This window comes from Mustela nivalis (assembly GCF_964662115.1).
Source record: "Mustela nivalis genome assembly, chromosome: 17".
NCBI classification, from domain to species: domain Eukaryota; kingdom Metazoa; phylum Chordata; class Mammalia; order Carnivora; family Mustelidae; genus Mustela; species Mustela nivalis.
The window spans coordinates 60,339,611-60,360,962 of NC_139036.1; the positions used below are offsets into that span (position 1 = coordinate 60,339,611).

Sequence of the window (21,352 nt, forward strand, 5' to 3'; positions counted from 1 at the left end):
CGGAGGGCTCATGCGCACGCGGGTGTCCTGCCGTCTCTCCCGCGATCGTCCCCGTCTTCCACAGACACGGAAGATCCCGCCTCCCTTCAGAAGTCCGCGCCCTGCTGTTTTACTCCCCCCAGACCCCCGCAGGCTGGCCTTCTGGGTTTGCTCTCTGTTGGGTTTCTTAAAATAATTACGGAAGTCCTCTATTTTCATCATAGCGAGTGTACTTATGTCAGAGATGTGCATTTTATTTTTAAGTTTTCCTTCTTTTGTTGACGTGTAATTAACACAGGGTCACGTTAGTTCTCGGTGCGCCGTGTGGCGCTTCCGCAGCACTGAACCTCGCTCCGCGGGCGACGCAGCGTGTGTGCGCTTAACCCCGTCGCCTGTCCCGCCTGCCCCCGCCCCGCCTGCCCCTGGCGACCACTGTCAGTTCCCTAGAGCTAAGGGTCCAGTTCTCTTTGTTGTTTGCTTCATTCCCTTTTTTTATCGATTTGTTTCTTCAAGTCCGCAGAGGAGTGGTAACACGCGCTGTTGGTCTTTCTCTGACTGATCGCTCAGCAGAGCGCTCGCCGGCTCTGTCCACGTCACTGCACGTGGCGAATTTCCTTCCTTTTGATGACTAATATTCCACTGTGCACATATATATACTGTAACTTCTTTTCTAAATTATTTAAGTTCAACTAATTTACACTGAGTGAACTGTTAGTTTCAGCGACAGAGGTCAGTGACGCGTCGGCTGCTCACAACGCCCGGTGCTCGTCGCATCCCGTGTCCCGCTCAGCGCCCGTCACCCAGTGCCCCCGGCCCCCAGCCCCGCCCCTCCAGCCACCCTTGGTCTGTTTCCCGTGGCTGAGGGTCTCTTAGGGTTTGTCTCCTCTCTGATTCCATCTTTTTTTATTTTTCCGTCCCTTTCCCTTGGCTCGTTTGTTTTGTTTCTTAAATTCCACATGTCACTAGATCATATGATCATATGATAACTGTTTTTCTCTGACTGACTGACTCTGCTCACAAGGATACCCTGGAGGAACTCTCTGCGTCGTTGCAAATGGCAAGAGTTCGTCTGTTTTGATGGCTGCGTAGTAGTCCGTCGTGTATATGCACCACCTTTTCCTCATCCATTCATCTGTCCTTGGACATCTGGGCTCTTTCCATAGTTTAGCTCCTGTGGACATTGTTGCTATAAACATCGGGGTGCAGTTGCCCCTTCAGATCACTACGTTTGTATCTTTGGGGTAAATACCAGCAGTTCAAAGAACAGTAATGTGTGCAGGTGTGCGCCACACAGCAGAGTGGAAGGGAACCACAAATACGAAGCACGCTAGCGAGGGGAGCCGGGGTGCAGTTGTCTGTTTAGAGAAACAGGAACCAGGCGCCTGCGGGGCTCAGTGGGTTAAGCGTCTGCCTTCGGCTCAGGTCCTGATCCCAGGGTCCTGGGATCAAACCCCGCATCGGGCTCTCTGCTCAACGGGGGAGCCTGCTTCTCTCTCTCCCTTTGCCTGCTGCTTTTCCTACTTGTGCTCTCTGTGAAATAAATAAATAAGCAAACATCTTTGAAAAAGAAAGGAGGGGCTAGAGGGAGGAAGGAAGAGAAAAAAGCCGCACCAACGTGTGAGAATGCCCAGCACTGGGTTTATCTGTCTTTAACACTTTTACCAATCTAAGGGCCAAAAAAAGATCTCATTTTCACTTGTATTTTCCTACTCCCTAGGGAAGTTGCCAGTTTTGTATCTTTCTCTGAATTATCTGTCATGTTTGCTTTGGTCTGTTTACCTTTTATCATAATCTTAAAGGATCAAAGATTAACTTTTTGTTTGTTATGTTACAAATGCTCTACCTTGGTCTTTAATTTCAGAAAGCCAGATCTGACCATTTTTCTATCCGGACTAGGAAAATACAGCCATACAGGTCTTCCTTACCCGAAGGTTGTAAAGAATTCTGCCGTGTTTTCTTCCTGTGGTTTATAGTTTCATGTTGTACATCTGCTGTGTTAACCAGGCTATTTATTTGACAGAGACACAGCGAGAGAGGGAGCACGAGCAGGGGGAGTGGGAGAGGGAGAAGCAGGGAGCCCGATGTGGGCTTGACCCCAGGACCCTGGGATCATGACCTGAGCTGAAGGCAGACTCAGCCGACTGAGCCCCCCGGGGCTTTGAGTGGCTCGGTAGCAAGTCACGTTGCAGAGTGCTTACAGGACCGAGACCCGGCCATTCCCAGCGTCAGCTCTGTGCTATGCTGTTTGTATGGTGCAGTACGGTAAGCAGCAGGTGCGTCCTGGAGCCCTGCACCGTGGGTTCTAGTCCCCGCTCAGGAACTCACTTAGTTGGTTGACTTGACTTTGACGGTCTCCACAAGCACTTGGGGACTGTGACGACCCTGATGGTGTCCTTGCATAATATGGGAGACGCTTAACCTTCTGCCTCTTGTTCCTTGGTTTTTCAGCCTGGGAGAAACTCTGGTAATTTACATGGAAGACAAAGGCAGTGAAATTCCTCCTGAACTAGAATCCCAGTTCCCGGAGAAGATACAGCTGCGCAATTGTGTCCCCGTGTGGCGCATGGCCGCCGAGCTGAAGCAGGCTCGGCAAGCGAGGTAGACTCTGCTCCGCCAGCCTCTGCCACCGGCCACCCCGGCTGGGGCTTCCTGGGGGTGCCGCAGGACCCCGGTGTGCTGCACCGCGGGTGGCCGGGAAGGCCACACTGCTTCAGGGAATGTGCACATTTCTCCTCAGATTGTGAGTGCTGCGCATGGGGAGGGGAGAACCGGAGACGCAGTGAAACCAGAACCGAACACCCTTCCGTTCCCTGGGGCACCAGGCACGTGCTCCCCAGCGTCCCCGGAGAGCAGCAGATGGGGCCTTCAGCTCGCGGGCTGGAGACCGTCACGCACCCACCCCGGCCCCTCTCACTCCAGAAAGGCGGGGGAGACAGGGCTATTGATTTTGCTTCTGTTTTCCTTCTCATTTATTCTGCACCCGGAGGAGAAGCTGGCTTGTTTCTTCTTCCCGTCCCTTCAGTCGTGCGTGTGGTACACATATTTGTAGACTTCCGTGAAGGTGTGAAAAGGTGCCAGACCCTTTTCTGTGTCCTCCCAAAATACAAGTCAGCATGTTCTGTGCGTGCCTTAGGCCACACCTCCCAGCCCTCACGCAGCCCCCAGAGTGTCACGGGTCAGAAATTTCCTCGTGCACACAATCATGAGATGGTGTGCTGGCCAGATTCACGTTTGATTCTAGGGTTTTTAAATTCTGAATGAAAGTTTATCAGTTAACCTTGGGTCAAAGGCTTGGTTCTGGCATTTTCTTGGGAACTTTTGGACTGGCCAGCATCATGCTAAATAAATGTGTGGTCTTGATGGGACCTCGATGTCCCTGACATATGACCGTCAGGTTCTTCCTCTGAGGTCAGCCACGCCATAAAAACAGACTCAGAGAGAATACAGAACCAGCTAAGTTTCTGACACAGGAAAAAGAGAGCAGTCGATCAGCTCTGATCTTGTACTTCTTTTCTTCCTGGGAGGGTCGTGTCTCTTTTGCACGATGTCCTCAGACACTTGTGGCCTCTGGCCTGCCTGACTCCTGCTCCTCGGGGGCTCAGCACCTTTCGCACAGAGATGCCCGCTGTTCACGAGTCAGAGGCGGACGTCTTCCGTATACAATCCCCATGAGTGAACAACCGTCAGCTTGAAATCAGGCCCTCGGGGTGCGAGATGCAGAACCAGAGAATGCTGCCAGGACCGCTGTGGACCCTGCAGCTGCGGCGGAGGGAGTGGCAGGCAGAAGAAGCCGCCCGGGTCCTCTTCTGTGTCTGAGGAAGGGGGCGCAGGAATCCAGACCCCTCCGAGGTTCATCTGATTCAACAGCCCCTTGCACTGAGGAACCTACGATTGTTCCGTCATTCTACGCTATGCAAAGGCCCCTTCCACCGGGATTGACCATGTCATGGGCGGGGGGGGGCGTCTTCAACTCCTCGACTTGCACTTGGAATTCCTTTGACACCTCAAAGCTGGGACGGAGCCGGTGTGGCCCTCAGGTGCCGCTCTGGGTCCTTGCTGTGCCACACCTCCACGGGCAGAGTCAGGCCTCAGTCTTGTGCTGTGAAACTTTTTTATGGCTGGGAGTTTTCTCCCCCACACTTTTTCGTAGCATTTTTTAATGAAGGTATTTTGTGTGCTATGCTTTTGAAGCCTTAACTGTCGTATCTAGCATTGTCTTGTTTGTAAAGAAATACACTGGCTTAGCACAGGCAAATATAAATTTTCTTGTCATATTTGTTTTAATAAACTTGAGTTTTGCTGCTTTAGAATCGTCTTTGAGGGCGGAGCTTCTGTGTGTGGCAAGTAGACACCGGCTCAGCCTCGGGCAATGGCTTGGGTTTTCTGTAGACCTTCCGCTTGGAAGGTTCTGGACTGCAAGTGTTCACTCTGGTGTAGAAGGCGGGAGGTAAATGTCCGTCAGGACCAAACGACCACGGAGGTGGGGACCCCTGGTTGGCCACCCATCGCCAGGCGCCACACTCCGGGGGCAGGACCCGCGGCCTCGGTGTCAGAGGGGCGAATGTGCACACCCTGCCCGAGATGCCTTCGCCGGGATCCGGCCGCGCTGCCGCCGAGGTGTGAGCACTGGGCCCACGGTCGGGCTGCGGGATGGGAACGACCGTTCCTCTGTAACAGGGAGTAAAGATCCGCGAGGGATGAAGGGTCAGCGGCCCGCTTCCATTTGAGTGGTGAAACACCGCTTGGGGGAGAATTGCATTTTCTCTTCCCAACGGAAAGGCTCCTCCGGGAGAGAAGCTCTGGGCATCCGGAGGAGGGCCTGCCCTGCTGTCAGACCCCTCTTTCAGCCGCAGTTTGTTTCAAGCCCACCGACCCGTCCCCGCCTGCTCGTGTCCTCAGTGACCACCACCTCCCCCTCCGCCTTGCTCCCGTCTCTGATGACTTCCGGCCACCTGCACGCTTCGCAGTGGCCGCTCCTCCTCTCAGCCCAGGCAGAGACGCTCGCTCAGCTGGTGGTGGTTCACCCGAGAACCGTCATGATTGATCGCCGTCTCCTCTTTAAGACCTTGGTGTGTGCGCAAAGATGTACGTGTGGCCCCGGGCTCCTCTGTTAACTGAGACCGCCGGGAGATGTGTCGGGAATCCTGGGTTCAGGCAATGCTTCCCAAGCCCTTCTCGGTCACTAATTAAGCTTGTGCACAGGCTCTGTGGGTCCCAGCTCCAACGGGAAAGGCAGCGCCAGGAAAGGGCAAGTGCTGACCTCACCTCATCGGGGGCCTGGGGAGAGCAGGTCGCTGCTTGCTTCTGAGGAGGTGGGAGGATTTGGGGGAGCCATCGAGGCAAGAGCAGGGAGAAGTGGGAAGGGCCCCAGCTGGAGCCCACACAGTGCCGCCCCAAGGCCTGGCACATCCTACACAGACCTGCCCCCGGCCCTGCCCCATTCCTCCACACCCAGCCTGATGAGGAGTGCCCCAGGGGCCCAGCATTCCCTGCCCCCGACTGCCTGTACCCCGAAGTATGGCAGAGCCTCCGCCCAGAGCCACGTTGGCTCCAGCTCCGCAGGCCCACGAATGGCCCCTAATCCAAGGTCCTCCTCATCCACACCGCGTGTGCCACACGCCCACACACAACACGTCCCAGGCAGACCCCAGTGCGAATCTGGACGTTCCCGTTTGCCAGTTCTTGGCCTTGAGCGAGCCCTTGACCTCTTTAAGCCCCAGCCTCTCGGTGTGTACAGCACCTCAGTGCTGTGGCGAGAGAGAAGACAGTGCGGGGAGAGGACAGGGCGCCATGCCTGGGGTGCAGTGGTACCCAGAAGTGGTCCTTCTCCCTGCTGGACACTTGCCTGTCCTTCAAGGCCCTGGCAGCTGTGAAACGCTCTGGCACGGCTTTCCCGAACCTCCGACGCCCATGGCTCCTGTGGCGGTCTGTATTCAGACCGTTCCCATCCACACTCCTCTGATCCGCCGGTAGGACATACACCGTGGGCCAAGTGCCTCCATGTCAGCCTCGCGGGCCGCCTTCTCTGCCTGATACACCGTCTTGCCTACCACAGGACCCTTGCACGTGCTGTGCCCTTTGCCCAGGCTCCTCTGCGGCCCCAGAGAGGGCTTCCCCACCCCCGGCGTCAAGTGGGCTGGCCCCTCCTGGTCCGCACCGCAGGCTGGCCGCAGCCCCACGAGGACGCCGTGACCCCCGCGCCCAGCGCGAGGCTGGCACAAGGGGGCGCGGAGTGAACGTGCTCCCGCGGAGGAGCTCGGAGTCCACGCTCCGACGGCTGTCCGCGGGCAGTGTGGCGGTGACCCAGGGGTCTGGCCCGGGGTCGGCCGCGTCCTGCTCTCCGGACGTCCACCGCGGCCGCTGGGCCGGAAGTCGCAGTGCCGGGGGCGGGGCTGCTGCTCGGTGGCCGCGTCCGAGCTGGAGCGGCGGAGTGCGGAGAAGGCCGGGAGGGACGGCCGGTCCCGCCCCGCGCCCGCGCGCGCACCGCACACCTCCCGGTGCCCGGAGCCTGCGGCCGGCGCCCTCCCCAGCAGCGAGCAGACGGCGCTGTGCCAGCCGCCCTGCTGCCGCCCCGCCCTGCCCGCGGCCAGCCCCGGCCCGCCCACCCCTCGGCTTTGCCGCCCTCTGCGCGCTGCCCCAGCCTTCGCCCAGACGGGGACTCCCGCGCACGCGCTCGGACTCCCCATTTCGCGGCTCCCCGGAGCCTCGCGCCACTAGGCGGCGGCGTCCGGAAGCACAGCCGTCCGACCCCGAACCCAGCCCACCGCTCCGAGCCCACGAAGACGGCCGGGCGCCTGCGCGCGGGCCTCCGGAAGTGACGTAGCCGGAAGCGACACCACCGGAAAGGGCCCTTAAGGGGCGCGCTATGGCCGGGGAGGCTGAGGCGCCGCCGCCTGAGGAAACTCTGTCGTTCTGGAAACGGTAAGGCGGTTGGCTAGCTGCCAAGTTTTGGGGTCTGGAGTGACTTTGGGGCTGCGGGGGCCCGTCCCGCTTCCGGTGCGCAGACGAAAGGGACTTCGGGAGTTGTAGTCCGTGAGGTCAGCGGGGCTTGCTTCCGGCGCCGGGTCTCGGTGCGGTGGGAAGAGGAGGTCGAGACCGCCGAGGGGGTGTCCCGGGGCGGGGGTTCGGGACCGCGGAGGGGGCGACCCCGGGGCGGGGGGGTCGGGACCGCGGAGGGGGCGACCCCGGGGCGGGGGGGGCGGGACCGCGGAGGGGGCGACCCCGGGGCGGGGGGGGCGGGACCGCGGAGGGGGCGACCCCGGGGCGGGGGGTCGGGACCGCGGAGGGGGCGACCCCGGGGCGGGGGGGTCGGGACCGCGGAGGGGGCGACCCCGGGGCGGGGGGGGTCGGGACCGCGGAGTGGGCGACCCCGGGGCTGGGGGGGTCGGGACCGCGGAGGGGGCGACCCCGGGGCGGGGGTGTCGGGGCCGCGGAGGGGGCGACCCCGGGGCGGGGGTGTCGGGACCGCGGTGGGGGCGACCCCGGGGCCGGGGGTCGGGGCCGCGGAGCGGGGGTCCCCGAGGCCGGCTCCCCGGGAAGAGGGTGGTGAGACCGGGAGTGCCCCAGGGAAGAGCCTCAAGCCCCCGCCGCCCCGGGCCCGGACGTGCGGGGTCCGGAATGCGCTGGACGTGTGTCGCCCTCAGGGAGCAAGCCCGGCTGAAGGCCCTCGTCGTGGTCGGGGACACGGAGGCGTGGCAGCGGGACGCGGCCTTCTCGGGGCTGCGGAGGGTCGGGGGCGTGGACGTGTCCTTCGTCAAGGGCGACGGCGTCCGCGCCTGCGCGTCCCTGGTGGTGCTCAGCTACCCCGAGCTCGAGGTAACCCCGCGTGGCGCCCGCAGAGCCCGCGTCCGCCTTTGTGGGTTCCCTGAGCGGGTCGGGACGGAGCGAAGTAGGAGCGGGGGGGAGACGTCCGAGTGTCCCCGGTCGGCTTCGGGTCCACCGCGTCCGGCGTCGCATCCCCGCGACCCGCAGCGTGCGCCCGAGCTGCCCCGGCTGCGCGTCCCCGTGTCCCCAGGGCCCCGCACACCTTGGGCTCCGCCCTGTCCCGCGCTGGCTCTTCCTGGGTGCTCGGGAATCTGCCCCCGGCCGCGCCCCGTCCGTCAGCCTCCGGGGATTCCTGCATCGGCTCTGCCCGCTGTGACCCTCTCGGTGCTGCGAGCGGCACGACCGTCCTCAGGGACTCTGCCCGGCGCGCTCTGGGGCCGCCTGGTCCCTGGGGCTGTGCTTGCTGATAAGTTAAGGTCCCAGTAGGCACCTGCCCTGCCCTCCCCGGCCCTCCCCGGCCCTCCCCTGCCCTCTCGTTCCCCTTTTCTGCGCTGGGGTGGGAGTGGCGGGTCCCTCTGCCCTCCCAGAACGTGCGCCCTGCAGCGGTGGGAGCCTCGTGGCCGTGCCCACCCGCGTGGCGGCAGGCGCCTAGCTCCGGGCCTGCCCGTGGAGGACACTCGGAGGCGCCCAAGTCCGCGGGATGCCCGGGATTCGTCTGGGGTCCGCGGTTGAGGAACCTTGACTGAAGAAGAGCCTGACAAGCTCTGCAGCTCCGAGGTTCGCCCTCCCTGCTCCGCTGCTCCCGGAGACCCAGTGTTCCCGCTTCTGTGGCTTTCATTTCGCCGGGAGGACCCTGTCAGCCCCAACGTGGCAGACACGCACCGAGCGCCCGCCGCAGCCGAGAGCTGGCTTTGGGGTGGCTGGGGAGCCTGGCCCCCCGGGTCCCCCCGGTCAGTTTGTAGGGTGGCCTTGGGGAAGGGGCACAGCCTCGGGAACCGGACCGCCAGGGGTCCTTACCTCCCCTCTGCCGCTCCCACTCCTCCCCCTACGCCCCTCACGTTCTTTTCTCGCTGGGGAACAGACAGCTCCGTTGTGAGGGTAGGTGAGAGCGCCCTCAAATAAACGTCCGCTGGTCTCACTTCGGGGAACCGAGTTCCCAGGGTCCGTCTCTGTTCTCCCCTCGCTGCGGGGCTCACCGCCTCTCGTCCCGGGCCGTGCTCTCTTTCTCCGTCACCGGCTCTGTAACCAAGTCACCGCACTGACGGGGTTCTCAAGCGTGGGGGGAGCCTGTCTTCCTCCTGGAGCCCCGGCACGGAGCAGCGTGCCCGCTGCTTGGGCGGACCCCGCATTCATCGTCCCGCGCTGGGGAGCTTAGATCAGCAGAGGGGCTCGGTCGCGGTCTGGTGCGGAGGCCCCGAAGTGCCTGGTGGCAGGTCTGCCCGGTCAGCCTCCCGCAGGCGTCCGCAGGCCCCTTAGGTGGATCCGGAGACAGTAAACTCCGGGTTGCTGAGGGGCAGGGAGAGGGAGGGACGGGGTGACTCCTGATGGAAGCAAGATTTATTGGGGGGGTTCATGGAAGTGTTCTAGGGTCAGAAGGATGTACGACTCCGTAAGTAACGTTGAAGTGCGTGCTCCAAACAAGGGACTTCATGGTAGTAAATTCTATCCCGATAAAGCTTTTAAGCATATGTAAATCCCAGAGCCCCAGCTCAGTTCTGGAAAGAAAGAGGACCCCATGTACGACCTGGAAGTCCGCTTCCTTAACCAGGTGTCCCTGTGGCGGCCCGTGCAGCTGGGAGCCCTTTCCCCAGCATCCTGACCGATGGGGGCCTCGCACCAGGGCCCGGTGGTTGGACGCCTGCTTCATATTGCCCAAGGGAGCGGGCCACCTTCCTCCACAGCCACCGTCCGGCCCTCTGCCCCGCTCTGTGCTCGGAGGCTCGCTGACTTGACTTCCAGCTCCCCCGCTGCTGGCCCCCCGCGATGCCCGCACTTAGCGGCATCCGGCTCTACGTCTGGCCCCAGGACTGAGCCGAGTGCCCCCCGAGTCCGGCCGGTCTAAATGCACAGAGACTGAGTGAACGTTCGGGGCTACGTCACCACTGAGGCTGAAAGCTGCAGATCATCCCAGGGACCACGGACCGGCTCGTGCTCACACACCTGTTACACGACTGAGTTTGTCCCTTTTTCCAGATTTCTAACTGAGAAATGTGTAAACACTGAAACACTGTAAGGGTGACACCTTGAATCCGCATGTCCTCTCTGCTCAGACCCAGCCGTTGCCCACTAGAGGTTGTATTTTCCATGTGCGCCGCAAAGGCTCCGCTGCTGTCTCCCAGAGGTGGTGACGGCTCACCGGGGAGCCCCTCAGCAGGCCTGTCCCTGGAGAGACCTCCGTGGCAGCAGTCTTCACCGTCCCGTAGCCCCTCCGGATCCCTGTCTGTATCTCTTCCCCAGTTGCCTCTCGAGCTGCTACTGTGTTCCCGTCTGCAGGGGTCGGACATGTCGTGGAGCCCTCTGCTGCCCTTGCGCCTCGTGGATGTCACGTGGACTCGGGCCGGGGGTGCCTGTGACCGTGCCTGTTTCCTTTACTCCTCTCGCTCGCTCGTGTACTTCCCAAGCTGGCCGGTGCAGGCCTGTGCCCCCAAGCTGGCAGCTGGCTCTTTGAATGTGTGGGGTCAGATTTCCTTTCTTTCTGGAACGCTGCTTGGATTGAGGCTTGACGTGCCCGGCCCCATCGCCCTGTTTCTCCTCTTCGGCCACGCGCTCTGGCTGTTCTGGCCGTCGTGAGTTGTCAACTTTTGCCTGGTGCTCTCATCTGCGCGTAGGAATAGCGCACACTGTCCGCCACCACCGCACGGCAGCCGGCAGCGCTTACTCACCGAGTCGCGAGTTTGGGTCATCGCCGTCTGAGCTGGCGCGGCCCTCCGTGTGCGTGGCGAGCCGTGCTTCGACGGGTGTCTGGAGGCCCGGGGCTGTGGGTGGCTGGCTGGGTTTCTCAGGTCGCGAGGGACTGAGGGACAGTGACGTGTAGTCGCTCCAGCAAGTGCTGTCCTTTTCCGAGCCGACGACGGCCACCGTGCCTTCCGCCTCTTGACTCTCGTCCCTGAAGGGCCTCACGCTCCCGGCCTCGTCCTCTACACAACCCTGCAGGGTTCCCCTGTTTCTCCCCAGAGGCCGCGTCCTGCAAGGCCCCTGCTGGTCCCGTGTCCTCCCACGCCTCTTCCCTCAGGCCCCCGCTGGCCAGGACTGCCCACAGGCCTCATTCCAAACAGCCCCCGGTGCCGGCCAGCCGCCCGGCCCAGATCGAGAGCTGCCTCTGCCGCTCCCGGCCTCTCGCTTCTGCGTGTAGGTGCGCCCAGACGGTTGTCACTGGCTCGTCCCTGGGTCGTGCCGTGGACGAGGTGTCCACGGAGCTACATGTCCTCTCCTTGTGGATCTCCGGTTTCTGGAGCCCGTGTGGACAGATTCGGACATAAGCAGCCGTGAACCTGTGAGAGTTCTGGCCACATTTAAGCGTCCTGGGGCTCCACTCCAGCTGCCCGGCTCACCGCCAAGCTGTTTCTCTGCCCTGTCTGTGGCCCAGAGCCCCCGCTTTGCGTCACTGGCAGTTGGATAAGCTTCCGCGAGTCCACCGTCAGGATGCTGGAGGCCCAGCCCCAGCCTCGTGCTCGGCGACAGCGGCCCCTTCTCTGGGGCACAGGCACTTCGAGCCCAGCTTCCAGAGGGGGTGGAAGGTGTGGTTTGGACGGCCCCGGGGCTCTGCCTCTGGCCCCTCTCGGTCTCTCTTTAGACTCCTGTCCCTTGGGACCTGTTTTCTCTTTCAGATTGTCTAGCTCTGAGCCCACTTGTCTTTTTCTGGATTCTTTGAAATCTCTTTTCACAGAGCCCGGCTGGCCTTTCTTGTGCTCATGACCTCTGAAGGCCTGGCCTTGGCTTCTGACGGGGAGCAGCGGCGTCCTTTCTCTGTCAGTATTTCACAGACGTGCTCTGTCTTCTCTGAGCCTCCTGACGGCCGGCCTCCGGGTGTGGGGCGGACAGCGGGGACCCGAGCAGGAGGGTCCGGTGCGGGAAGCGTGTGAGCCCCTTTGAAAGGCCACAGGCTGGCTCCCCCTCACCCATTTGCAGGATGATCACCTTGTCACCAGGCACTCTCCCCCCAGATGGGTGGGGCTGGGAGACAGGGAGGGAGCTGGCAGCTCCACGAGGCTGGAAGGACAAAGGGCCGAGGGCCACGCCCACCTGTGACCCCGGTGCCCGGTGACAGGTGGTGTATGAGGACTGCTGCATGGTTAGCCTGACGGCTCCCTACGTGTCGGGCTTCCTGGCCTTCCGAGAGGTGCCCTTCCTGGTGGACGCGGTGCGGCGGCTGCGGGAGAAGGAGCCCCGCCTTGTGCCCCAGGCAGGTACCTCGACTCCGGGGAGAAGGGCCTTGGTGTCCACCGAGGAGGGAAGGCCTGGGCCGGCCGCACAACCCGCCACGCGGGGAGACCTCGGAACTCCCTGGAAAGGAGGCACTCTTACCTTGAGGAGAGGGCTCAGATTTTCTAAAAAGCCGCCATCCCCCCAGACGTGGCAGCCTGCCCGGCCTGCTCCAGGATGCCTTGGCCTGATGGGGGAGGGGCGGTTCGGCCGACTGACTTTCACCTGTGGCTCTTCCAGGTCCTCCTTGTGGATGGAAACGGGGTTCTCCACCACCGAGGTAATCCTGCTCCCGAAAGACCGGGCCCAGAGGGGGCAGTTCCGACCAGTGCGCTTGTGGAGTGCCTGTGTCTGTGCCCTGCCCCGGGCCCTCTGCCGCCAGCCAGGCCCTGACCACGCCTTCCTGGGCATGCTTGCCTTGTCGGGACCCCGCCCTGCTTGTCGCTCCCGCGGGGCCTCCCTTAGCGCTCTGCGCTGGCCCGTCGCAGGCACGCTCGGCCCGTTGTCCTGGCTGCTGCCCAGCGAGCCTGTCCCACTCGTGCCCCTCGTCCCACCTCAGGCAGTGACAGGCCCTCGACCGAAGCCAGACCGGAGTGCCCATTCCCCACTGGCGCTGGGAAACTCGCACCCACCTGCGCCCTGGGACGCTGACCCCAGAGTGACCTGTGCGGGGCCACAAGCCTGAGGGTGGGGCAGCAGAGGGACCCAGGAAGGCTGGCCCTGGGACCCGAGGGTGCCAGCGTGGGGCCAGGCCCCCAGTCACGGCATGCGCCATGCCTGGCAGGAGCCCCAAGAATGAGTTGGGAGGGAAGCTGAGGCCTGACGGCGGCCGCAAAGAGGAGAAGAGGATGGAAAGTGCCAGAAAGTGGGAGAGAGCCGGTGTGAAGCGTCGCGAGCGAATCTGGCCCCCGACCTCGCCAGGGGGAGGGGGGCCTCTTCCGCCCCAGCCTGACACCCGTGAAGGCAGAGGGCCGCGTCCCAGGGCGGGCGGCTCTCCCGCTCCTCTCTCCTCGGTGCTCAGTCTGCCGACAGGCCTCGGCCTACCTGGGCACACTCGGCTCGCTCTGGCTTGTCCTGTCCCTGCACCGTCTCCGCACTGCTGGGCTCGCCTCCCGCCAACCCAGCCTGACCCTCTGTCCCGTAGGCTTCGGAGTGGCCTGCCACCTCGGCGTCCTCACAGACTTGCCCTGCGTTGGGGTGGCCAAGAAGCTCCTGCAGGTGGACGGGCTGGAGAGCGACGCCCAGCACAAGGAGAAGGTGAGGGCCGCGGCGGCGCCCGCACGGCGGGGGGACAGGGAGAGGGCCTGGGGGGGGCACGCAGCGGCCTGCCCCACAGGCACCTCCGATCCGGCTTGGCCTGCCGGCACTCTCCTCATCCCAGAGAAGAAAGCCCCACCGTTCTCCGTGGGGGCCCGTGTCCCCCGTGGGTCGGGGGTCACAGCGGCCGCCTGGAGTAGTGCCCTCTGAGCTCTCCAGCCTTTTGGGCATGTGCTTGCCGCCCCCATCCCTGCTGCCTGTGCGTTGCTGCGGCAGCCCGTGTAGGGCAGGAGCCTCCGGTCACTGGGGACAGGACACTGGGGAGCCCGTGAGGCCCTCTCTGCTTCTCGCCAGCCCCAGTCCAGGGCCTGAGGGTTGGTGCTGCCCAGCCTGCCTCGGCCTTTCCTCACTGCACCTTCTCCCAGCATCCCCCCACTCTGGCCCCTCGAGGCTGGCACTGGGAACGTGACACCCACTCCAGAGGGACCCGGTGACACGTCTGCCTCTACTGCGGGGTGGCAGACTCCGAGAACAGCAATCACATCTGTCTTATTCCTCTGGGCAGACCTGTGTCTGCCCAGAACAGTTGGTGGTGGAGTGGATGGGCCCCAGACCCAACTGAGGAGGCTCCTGAGTCACTCAGTGGACCAATCACCGCCCCTAAAAAGACTTTGTTGGGTTGAGTCAAACATCCTTAAATTCCTCGCAGGAGAGAGCGTGGCAGGGAGGGCTCCTGGCCCGTAGGAAGCGCCAGGCTGGGTGGGCGGGTGCCAGGCCTTCATGGCAGCCCGGCCCCTCCAGGCATCAGTCCTGGGACCTGGGTGGGCTGCTGCCTCTTCTCCAGGCGAACAAGGAAGAGAGAACTGAGTTCCAAGGGCCTCGTCAGGGTCGGGCGGTGTAGGGATTGCCTCCTGGATGCCGAGTTCGCTCATGGGATGGGTATGCCCATGGCCACGAGACCGCTCGGCTTCGCAAGGACAGACCACGTGGAGACCTGGGCCCTCCCCCGCCTCGCCCAGCGGCTGCTCAGGCCTACCCTCTGCTTTCCACCGAGAAAAGGCTTTTTGCATGTTTTCTCTTCCTGTTTTCCAGATACGACTTCTGCAGGCTGGCGGGGATTCATTTCCTCTGGTAGGAGGCTCTGGGACCGTCCTGGGCATGGTGAGCTGCCCGGGCCTGCACCCCCGGGGGGGTGGGACCCACAAACACGTACCCAGTCGCTCCTGCGCCCCAGACCCTGCCCGCCTTCCCCCGCCCCTCTGACGGAGCCAGGGGGTGCCCTGAGCCCCCCGCCCCTGGCTGTGTGGAGGGGACCTCTGGGCTGTCCTCGCCGTGGCCTGCCCCCAACCTGTTGCCTGTCGTGAAGCCCCCGGGGCTGGTCTCAGCTGCGCCCTGACTCTGCCTTCCTCGTCCTAGGCCCTGAAGAGCCACGACCGCAGCAGCAGGCCCCTCTATGTCTCTGTGGGCCACAAGATAAGCCTGGAGGCTGCCGTGCGTCTGACCCGAGGCTGCTGCAGGTTCCGGATCCCGGAGCCCGTGCGACAGGTGGGTGGGCCGCGTGCGCCCGCTGCTCTGCCCTCGGCACAAGCTCCTGTGGCAGGGCCTGCTTGGGCCCCGCTGGGCCCTGGGGGCAGGCGGGGGCAGCAGAGCTCCTCCTGGCCTGCCTGCAGCGTCAGCCTGCTGCGCCGTCCTACGTCCCGTGCTGGGGTCGTCGGGAACATCAGCTGATAGCGGCTCGGGCGGCAGAGCAGCCTGCCCACCCTTGCCCAACCCCTCCGTGCCCAACCTGCCTGGCTGGCCTGGGAGGGAGCCCCCGTCCTCCGCGGGGCTGCAGGTGGTGCTCAGCAAGCCTCATTCTGGACCGGTCATCAGTCAGGAGACTGTGGGATGTGGCTGGGCCAGGCCCCCAGCACCTACATCAGGGACGGGGGGTGGGAGTGCGGGGCAGAACTTTGGGGACCAGGTGGACTCGGCTGAGAAGAAACGCAGCCCGTAGGGGCTAGAACTGAGCACAAGTTGGTGGCTCAGTGGTGACGGGGCATCACCATTCTCAGGGAAGTATGTGTCCCAGGGAAGCCTGGGGCATGAGGACCCAGAGAAACTGTCCTCAGGAAGAGACCAGCCAGAGAAGGGGGAAGGCGGTCCGGGTTCAGGGACCCACGTCTGTCAAGGCCCTGGGGTGGGCATGAATCTGACGCCGGCAGGAAGCTCCGAGGAAGGAGTCGCCAGAACCGGGGTGGCGCGAGCCCTTCAGCAAGGCTCCCCGCGGGGACCTGGGTGTGAGTCACAAGCAGTGGCTCTCTGGGCCACGCAGAGGAGCTGGGGGAGCCCTTCTAGACAGCTGCTGGTTGTGTGGTCCAGCCCTGGGGCACAGGCTCCCGGCTCAGCGCTGCTGCTGTAGAACAGGAGGGCAAAGCGCCCGGAAAACTCCCTCATCCCTGCTGCCTCCCCCGTCTCCCCGCGACCTGTGCCGGGACATCTCAAGGTGACCCAGGGGCCCCAGCCACACTGTTGAGAGCCGCTCCACGCAGCTCAGCTCCCCCATCCTGGCCACAGCCACCTCCTGGGGACCTGGACCTTTCCCGGCTGCTGGTGCGCAGGACGGCCTGCAGGTGGCAGCAGCAGCCCACGTGTGGCTGTGACTCGCGGCCCTTGGTTCCCAGTCGCTGGGCTGTGAGGATCTGGGCCTCTAGGGGGCATCTCTGGGGTCCCGCCACGGCCAGAGCCCCGTCCCTCAGGTGGACTCGACCACCGTGCTCGTGACTCCGCAAACCTGGCGACACTTCCCTGGGTGCGGGGGGTCTTGTAGCAGACACAGCCGGGAGCCGGGAGAGCAGGCTGGGGCAGAACCACAAGCTCCAGCAGCACAGGCCATGAAGCCGGCAGGAGCCCCGGGGCGCCGCTGGGTCCCAGGGACAACCCACGGCCTCCCGCTCAGCCTGTCCGCTCGGGCCCTTCAGGGACCTGCCGTTGTGTCCTTCACGGGGCTGTAGCTCCTGTTCCCGAAGGCTGGGCCCGTGACAGTCTGGCGTCACCTGTGTGGCTTTGTCCAGGAAGTAAGAGTTTGTACCGAGCTGTCGTGGGGTGGGGGCTTGTGTAGACACCAGCACCTCTCACGGGAGCCCCTCTCCTCAGGCTGACATCCGCTCTCGAGACTACATCCGCAGGACCCTGGGAGCCCCGGAGCCCCCGACACCAGCACAGGAGAGGTGAGTGCTGCGCACGCTCGGCGGCGGTGGCGACAGCGTCGGCTGATCATGGTGGCGCCGTGTTCCCTGCGGGGCTGGGAGGAGGACGCAGAGTCCCTGGAGGGATGGTAGAGACCGGGCAGCAGGATACGGGGACTGGGCTGACTCCGGTGGGAATTCCTGAAGCCCACCAGGGCTGCCCCCACCTCCTTGTCCACGGTTTCTGTGGTGCTGAGGCGTGGGCTCCGCAGGAAGGGCGTGGGGGTCAGATGGACCCGGTTTTCATTCTGGGCCTCACAAGCTGCCATGGCCGTGACATTCTCCGGGCCTCGGTTTCCTTAACTGCGTGCCAGCCATAGTCATTCTTGTCCTGTAAGGTCTGGTGGGAGACCTGGCGGATGTGTGACTGGTTATTCAACCCTCCCGTGGCACCACACCACGAGACAGACCCGTGGCCCACTGTGCACGCGCAGAACAGGCGTGACATTTACAGGCCCAGAGAGGTTACCGTCGGCTTTTCCTCAAGCCCCTTTTTTTTCTAAGTCGAGGACTGTCCTAAGCCCAGCTAAGCTGTCCTGAGAATGGGCCGCCCCCGCCCCCGAGCTCTCCCGGGTGGCTGCTGGCCAGCTGGAGTGCACACGGCCCTTGTCCAGCAGGGTCTCTCCCTGCTCGAATCAGCGGTGGCTTCCTGCACCACCTGGGGAGCCAGGGGGCCTCCGGGCTGGCTCTGCATTTGATGCTGCCGTTTCTCAATGTCATTACCAGGAGCCAGAAGGCACAGGGGCCAAAGGTGTGCCCCAAGGGAGGTTCGAAAGAGCCCGAAGGTGAGGACAGGCCCCCCGAGGCTCACAGCTGAGTTCCCAAGACACACCGCAAAGACCAACAGCGACAGTGGGGGGGCTGAGCCGGACACGGCGAAGCGCTCGGGCTGCCCAGCTTCCCGCTCCTGCCCAGAGCTGTGGGTCCCCAGCTGCAGGCCTCAGCACACGCTGGCCACTGCGGCGACAGGGACGGCTGTAGGCTAGGCCCTGCTGCGTGGGCCCAGGCAGTGGTCCCTCTTGCTCCAAGGTCTCAGGCAGGAGGCTGTCAGGAGATAGATGTCCCACCTCAGAGCACCGGCCCCAGGAGGAGCCCAGCAGTGCTCTCCCAGGGCCCAGGAAGGGCATTTAGAGTTTTGGGGGTTCTTTGATGTGTTTTGTTTTTGTTCTTAAAGTGCCCAGGTGGGCTTAGGCCTGCCGGACTGTGTCTGTCCTGGCTGCTCGTCCGTCCGTCCTTCAGCGCACTCTGCTGCTGTGTTTGCTTTTGCGTTTTATCTTTCCGGAGCTCATTCCTAAACCGGCGGTTCCCCCCACCTCTACCCCGGCCAGTCAGCCATACAGAGTGCCCTCTGCCCCGACCCTGGCAGGTGCAGACTGAAGTGGCCAGGCCTGGTCCCTGGCTGCCCTGCCCAGCGCTGGCACGCTCAGGGATCAGGGACCCTGTGGGCTGGCCCGGGTGCCAGAGGCCTGGCGCGGAGGTCCCGGGGGAGTGGTGTCCGGGCTGCCGCTCCTGCCAGGGGCTGCAAGGCTGGAAGCCAGTTGAGACACGTCCCGTCTGGGCTGGAGTGCCCTCCCCCGCCAGCCTCCTTACCCCAAGGCCAGCCTCCCCTGCAGGGACGCAGCACGCCCTGTCCCGGCTGCTTGTCTCGCTGAGGGCTGCAAGGCCCAGCTTGCGGGGGCCGTGCCCCTCACCCACGGCCCCCAGGCCTCTGCGTGCCTGCTTGCCCTCCAGGTTCCCTCCCTCCACGCCTGGCATTTGCAGACAAGTCTGATTTTAAGAGGCCCTTCTTGCCTTTCATATTATTTCTCAAAGAGCTGGTCACGGTCTGGACAACCGTGGGCTCAGCACTCCCCCTCCCCAACCAGCATCTTCCATTGTTGAGAAGTGAGCTCTTCTCTGGGGCCAGGCCCTGGGGAGAACCGAGGGGCCAGTGAGCGAGGCAGGCTGCTGGCCCTTTTCCCTCCTGCTCCGGTGGTGCTCCTGAGGCCCCCTTACGAGGCCGGGTGGCTGGGGGGAGGCTGAGTCAGGCGGTCCCACTCAGTGGCAGTGGCCCCTGTGTGGGACAGCTCCGTGGGAGGCAGGATTGCTCCAGGGCAGGTGGGGCTGTGGAGGGCCACGAGGTGCTCTCCCCCGTGGTGGGTTCCAGCATGTTCCACATGCCTTTCAGGGGACTTCTGCTTGTGGGAAGGAAGCACCAGGTTCCGTCCTCCTGTCCAAGCAGGTCTCGCCCCCCACCCCCACTTGCAAAGCTCTTGGCCTTGACTGCCTGGCAGTAAACACCAGCCCTTCTGTCCCGGTCTAGGGCTTTTCTTGCCCAAATGCATCAGGACCAGGGGTGGGAGTGCAGGGTCGAGTTCGGGCCCAGACAGCCTGACGGCCCCTTACCAACTGGACCCCGGTGCACCGTGTGGAGGGGTGTGGCACAGAGCCCGCCTCGTCAGTCCTGCACAAGGGAAGGGACAGCGTTTGGGGGGGTGGTTCGTGGAGGCCAGGGTGGACGGCCATCTGCTGCAAAGCTGCCTAACAGCTCCAGTGAGAAGGAAGAAGCAGGAAGGAAAGGAGTCGCCATCTCTCCCAGCCTCCCTCCACCCCAGGCCCCCAGAACGCCAGTCCTGCGAGGGCTGCACAGACCAGACCAGGCCTCGCGGGTCCAGACCGTGCCTTAGGGATCCTCTGCAGGCGTGTGGACAGGAGAGCTTCCCTGGGGGGCTGGGAGGCTTGGCACCAGGTCCTCCCAGCAACACCCCCAGAGCCCCACCCTCTCTAAGGGTGCAGGCAGATGGCCCCGGCTTCCCACTGGGGCGGGAGGGGGGCTCTGCTGAAAGCCATTGGCTCCTCCGTGACCAGAGGGGCCGGGTGCGCCCGACCTGCCACCGTGGGGTCCCCACCCCCCTCCATGAAGAACAGGCCAGAGCCTGGAGAGGAGTTTACAGACAACTCACCCGAGTAGTTTTGTTTTGATATTAAAGTCACATCACAAAAACTGCCATTTTAAGCATTTTTTTTCAAGTGTATGATTCATTGGTTTTTAGCATGTTCAGAATCTCGCGCCGTCGGCTCTAGTGTCGAGTTCCCAAGCCACTTCGTCACCCTGCGGGGACGTCCCTGACAGCCGTCACTCCCCTGCCCTGGCAACTCTGGGCACCCGAGTCCCTAGAGGCACGCGGCATGCAGCTTTCATGTCTGGCTGCTCTCGCATCTCTGGGCCCATGTCTGACCACAGGATGTTCACAGTTCTCCGTGGTGTGGTGCCACGCAGGACCACTGCGGACGGCCCACTGCAACTCCGTTGTCCGGCGAGAGCCTGTGTCGCGGCCGTGCGCACGCGGGTGGGGATTTATATGGACACGGGCGTCCCGCCCCCCAGGTGTGTGCCGAGGACAGCAGTCTCTGGGTCCTTTGGCGGCTGTGTGTTACCTTCTGGGGAAGGGGCACGCAGCTCCCCAGCAAGCACAGGGCTCCCGGGTCTCCCCCTGCCGCTTCCAATTCTGGCCGCCCCCAAGTGTGGTGTGCAGTTCCCGGAGGACGGAGGACGGGGAGCACCTTTTCATGCAGTCATTGGCCATTTGTACATCCTTCTGGGTGAACTGTCTGCAGACATCTTTGCCCTTTTTGAAATGGGGCTGTTGTGTTGTTGTGAGAGTTCTCCCTGTGCTCCGTGTACCAGACCCCGCCGGGTTACGTAACTCACACATGGGCTCCCTCCAGTCCGTGGGCTGGCTTTTCACTCCCCGGGTGGTGTCTTGTGCGTGAAAGCTGTCGAATTCGGTCAAGTCCAATGTGTCTGTTGCTGGTGCATTCGGTGTCACATTAAAGAAATCATTGCCTAATCCAGGGTCGCGGAGACCTCCCCTAAGAGGGCTGCGGTTCCGGCTCCTGCACGGAGATCTCTGACCCTTCGTGTGACCCTTCATGGCCGGCTCTCCTGGGCCCCTGCCGTTCCGTGTGAGGTGCAGGACTCGCTTGTCCATTTCCGTGAAAAGGCAGCGGGACATGTGGCGGTCACTGCACTGACCACCTCTGGAGCGCTGCCCCTAGTGGTGCTCAGTCTCGCCGGCCGGGCTCCAGACCTTTTCCTTTCCTTCTCCGCGAACTTCCGTCCGTATCGTCGTGTGGTTTTCGGTGTCAAGACTTTTTTTTTTGAGAGGGAGAAAGGGACGGGGAGGAGCAGAGGGAGAGAGACTCTCCGCAGGCTCCACACCCAGCGCAGAGCCCTACACGGGGCTCAGTCCCACGACCCTGAGATCATGACCTGAGCCGAAGCCAGGACTCGGTCGCTGAACCCACCGAGCCCCCCAGGCGCCCCTTCAGTGTACACGTCTTACCCTTCCTTTGGTTAAATTTGTTCCTAAGTAGTTGCTCTTTCTCATGCAATTGTAAATGGGATTGTTTCCTGAGCTTCATTTTGGGATCGTTGGTTGCTAACATGCAGAGATAGCGCGGGCTTTTGTGTCTGTATTCGCAGCTGCGCTCTGATTTCCTAGCTCTGCGTGTGTGCGCCCCTGCGTGCGTCTGCGTGCACACACAGTCTTCGGCTGTTCTCCTGTGAGGTCCCATCCCGTGCAAACCGAGATCGCGTTCCTCCTCCTCCTCCCTTTCCTGTCCTGTTCTTGCCTAACAGTCCGGCTGGGACTCCAGTAGGACGTTGAATCCCAGTAGCGAGTACAGACGTCCTTGTCTTGGTCCTGGTTTGAGGAGGAGCG

The 21,352-nt window shown here is 63.1% G+C and overlaps 2 protein-coding genes and 1 long non-coding RNA gene across 13 annotated transcripts in view; all 3 read left to right on the forward strand.

The window, feature by feature from the left end:
* The window catches only part of RNF213 (ring finger protein 213), a 105,175-nt gene extending 100,889 nt beyond the window's left edge, over positions 1-4,286 (forward strand). For all 4 annotated transcript variants that reach the window (XR_014304485.1, XM_082705389.1, XM_082705390.1 and 1 more), the window contains 2 exons: positions 2,428-2,577; positions 2,717-4,286. Coding sequence is in view for 3 of the 4 variants with exons in the window: in XM_082705389.1 (XP_082561515.1) it covers positions 2,428-2,577; positions 2,717-2,723 (157 nt within the window). In the remaining variant the exon portion in view is untranslated. The remainder of the gene's footprint in view (positions 1-2,427; positions 2,578-2,716) is intronic.
* LOC309850933 overlaps positions 1-21,352 on the forward strand; it is a 1,194,231-nt gene that overhangs the window by 271,132 nt on the left and 901,747 nt on the right. The gene's annotated exons all lie outside the window — the stretch shown is intronic.
* On the forward strand, positions 6,395-19,632 carry ENDOV (endonuclease V). 8 transcript variants are annotated; one of them, XR_014304505.1, is made up of 9 exons: positions 6,395-6,900; positions 7,623-7,794; positions 12,011-12,149; positions 12,406-12,445; positions 12,950-13,422; positions 14,515-14,553; positions 14,839-14,967; positions 16,558-16,631; positions 17,376-19,632. XR_014304505.1 is itself a non-coding variant. In XM_082705507.1 (9 exons), exons 1-9 carry the CDS (start codon positions 6,845-6,847, stop codon positions 17,464-17,466), a joined length of 879 nt encoding a protein of 292 aa, XP_082561633.1. In that variant the 5' UTR covers positions 6,395-6,844; the 3' UTR covers positions 17,467-19,632. The 8 variants fall into 8 exon arrangements, 4 of the variants coding, with proteins under 4 accessions (XP_082561633.1, XP_082561634.1, XP_082561635.1 ...); XM_082705507.1 differs by having other exon boundaries at positions 12,011-12,145; positions 13,310-13,422; positions 14,515-14,583; XR_014304506.1 differs by having other exon boundaries at positions 6,750-6,900; positions 13,310-13,422; positions 14,515-14,583.

Excerpts from the sequence above, each read along its gene's own strand:
- ENDOV (XM_082705507.1), top strand. The coding sequence starts at position 6,845 with ATGGCCGGGGAGGCTGAGGCGCCGCCGCCTGAGGAAACTCTGTCGTTC. Across the intron at positions 7,795-12,010 it reads TCAGCTACCCCGAGCTCGAG|GTGGTGTATGAGGACTGCTG; the intron begins GTAACCCCGCGT and ends GCCCGGTGACAG. Across the intron at positions 12,446-13,309 it reads CGGGGTTCTCCACCACCGAG|GCTTCGGAGTGGCCTGCCAC; the intron begins GTAATCCTGCTC and ends TCTGTCCCGTAG.